At 42.2% G+C, this 1,572-nt stretch overlaps 1 protein-coding gene across 2 annotated transcripts in view; it reads left to right on the top strand.

The window, feature by feature from the left end:
* Nucleotides 1-1,572, top strand: part of ENPP3 (ectonucleotide pyrophosphatase/phosphodiesterase 3) — a 74,410-nt gene that overhangs the window by 29,528 nt on the left and 43,310 nt on the right. For both annotated transcript variants that reach the window (XM_019520267.1, XM_019520266.1), the window contains exon 9: nucleotides 416-525. In XM_019520267.1, the coding sequence (XP_019375812.1) occupies nucleotides 416-525 (110 nt within the window). The remainder of the gene's footprint in view (nucleotides 1-415; nucleotides 526-1,572) is intronic.

Raw genomic sequence — 1,572 nt, 5'->3', positions numbered from 1 at the left:
ATATATATAATTGAATCTGTCATGAAACAACTAGCTTTGTGATGGCACTGTTGTTGCAATCTGAAGTGTAGAGAGATTATTCTCAGTTCATATTAAGAACAAACACCTTTCTCTGTCCTGCTCCCAAAACGTCTTTTCTCTGTGTGTTCTTTTTATGCTGAGAACAGCCAAGAGAGGGCAATATCCCAACACATGTAAATGTTTCTTTTGGTATGCAGAAGAAAAACAACAGATCAGCAAACATTACAATAGTTAAGCAATCACAAGGTAGGTAAAAGAAACAAATGAAAATGTGACCTTTGCTGTGACCTCCATTTCAATGTTTGTGACTTGTTATTTTGGTTTGTCTCTTGTGTCTTACGTATTGTTATTCTGTTACATATCCTGCATGCCTATTTGTGTCCTCTCCCTTCAGATCTGGCTGACAGCAATGAGCCAGAGTTTGAAGGCTGGCACCTTCTTTTGGCCCGGATCAGATGTTCTTATTAATGGAACATATCCTACTTTCTTTAGGATGTACAACAAGTAAGTTTTACTATGGTCCAAAAATCCTAATGGCTAGTTCAGAACCCCAGAATGACCAATGATATTTCAAGTATTTTGAACTCACAGTTCACCTATAGTTTTGAAGCAAAGTTCTAGGAAACAGGTACCATGTCAGTGTCATGTTTACTTAGAAATTAGCTTTTATAGCTGAGATTTTCAAAGCAATTTAAGGGACTTGGTCAATCAATTCCTAGGAGTAAGTAATGGGTATTGGATAACCCTGTGCCCAAGGTGCTTATTTCAATCTACAGTAAAATGTAGGGAACTGTCCTATCCTGTTTTTAAATATCAGATAATATTTTATGCAGTTCAGTCAAATATTTGGGCTTCTCAATTATTCTTTCTAATAAGATAATTGTTTCCACAAGTATAACATGCCTCATCATATAATAATAGGACATTATTTTACTAATGTATATTGTTTAAAGAAGATTATGTATGTAAACAGGGGTGGATCTAGAGGGAGTGCTGTGGCATGGCTGCACCCTTCTTTCAGACTGGATCCAGCCCAGGAGCCTCTGGGAATATTTTTAAAGCCCCCAAAACATGCAAGAATCCTTCTCCTTCTCCCTCCATCCTCACAGGAATGTCCCCTTCCCGCCTTTCCTCTTTCCTACTTTGCCTGCCTGCTGCTGCTGCTGCTGCTGCTTTCACCCTAGTCTGTGGGAAGAGCTTCAAAGCTACTCTTGCCTGCCTGAGCTGGGCTAGGCAAGGATGGGCTCAACTGGGAGCAGTGACAGCAGGAGAGCCAGTGGGGAAGGGGGGTTCCTCCTTTCCTCTCCTACTCTCATAGGACTAGGCTGGGTGGAGGAACCCACTGACTGCCCATCTCAGCTCCTCCTACTGTCACTGTTCCTAGGTCCCATGCAGACCAGCTGGAGCAAGTAGGAGTGGATTTGAAGCTTTCTCAGCCCTGGGACAGAAGAGAAAGCAGTAGCAGCAGGTGGGGGAGAGAGAAGCTTTAGTTAAAGCACCCCCACTGACATACCTGTGACACTCTGGGCACTTTAATTAGAGCAGGTCTCA

Source organism: Gavialis gangeticus, unplaced genomic scaffold (genome assembly GCF_001723915.1).
Source record: "Gavialis gangeticus isolate Ggan-Ray unplaced genomic scaffold, GavGan_comp1, whole genome shotgun sequence".
In the NCBI taxonomy this organism is placed as follows: Eukaryota; Metazoa; Chordata; order Crocodylia; family Gavialidae; genus Gavialis; species Gavialis gangeticus.
Note: the sequence above shows the minus strand (reverse complement) of the source record. Positions and strands in the feature narration are given on the sequence as shown.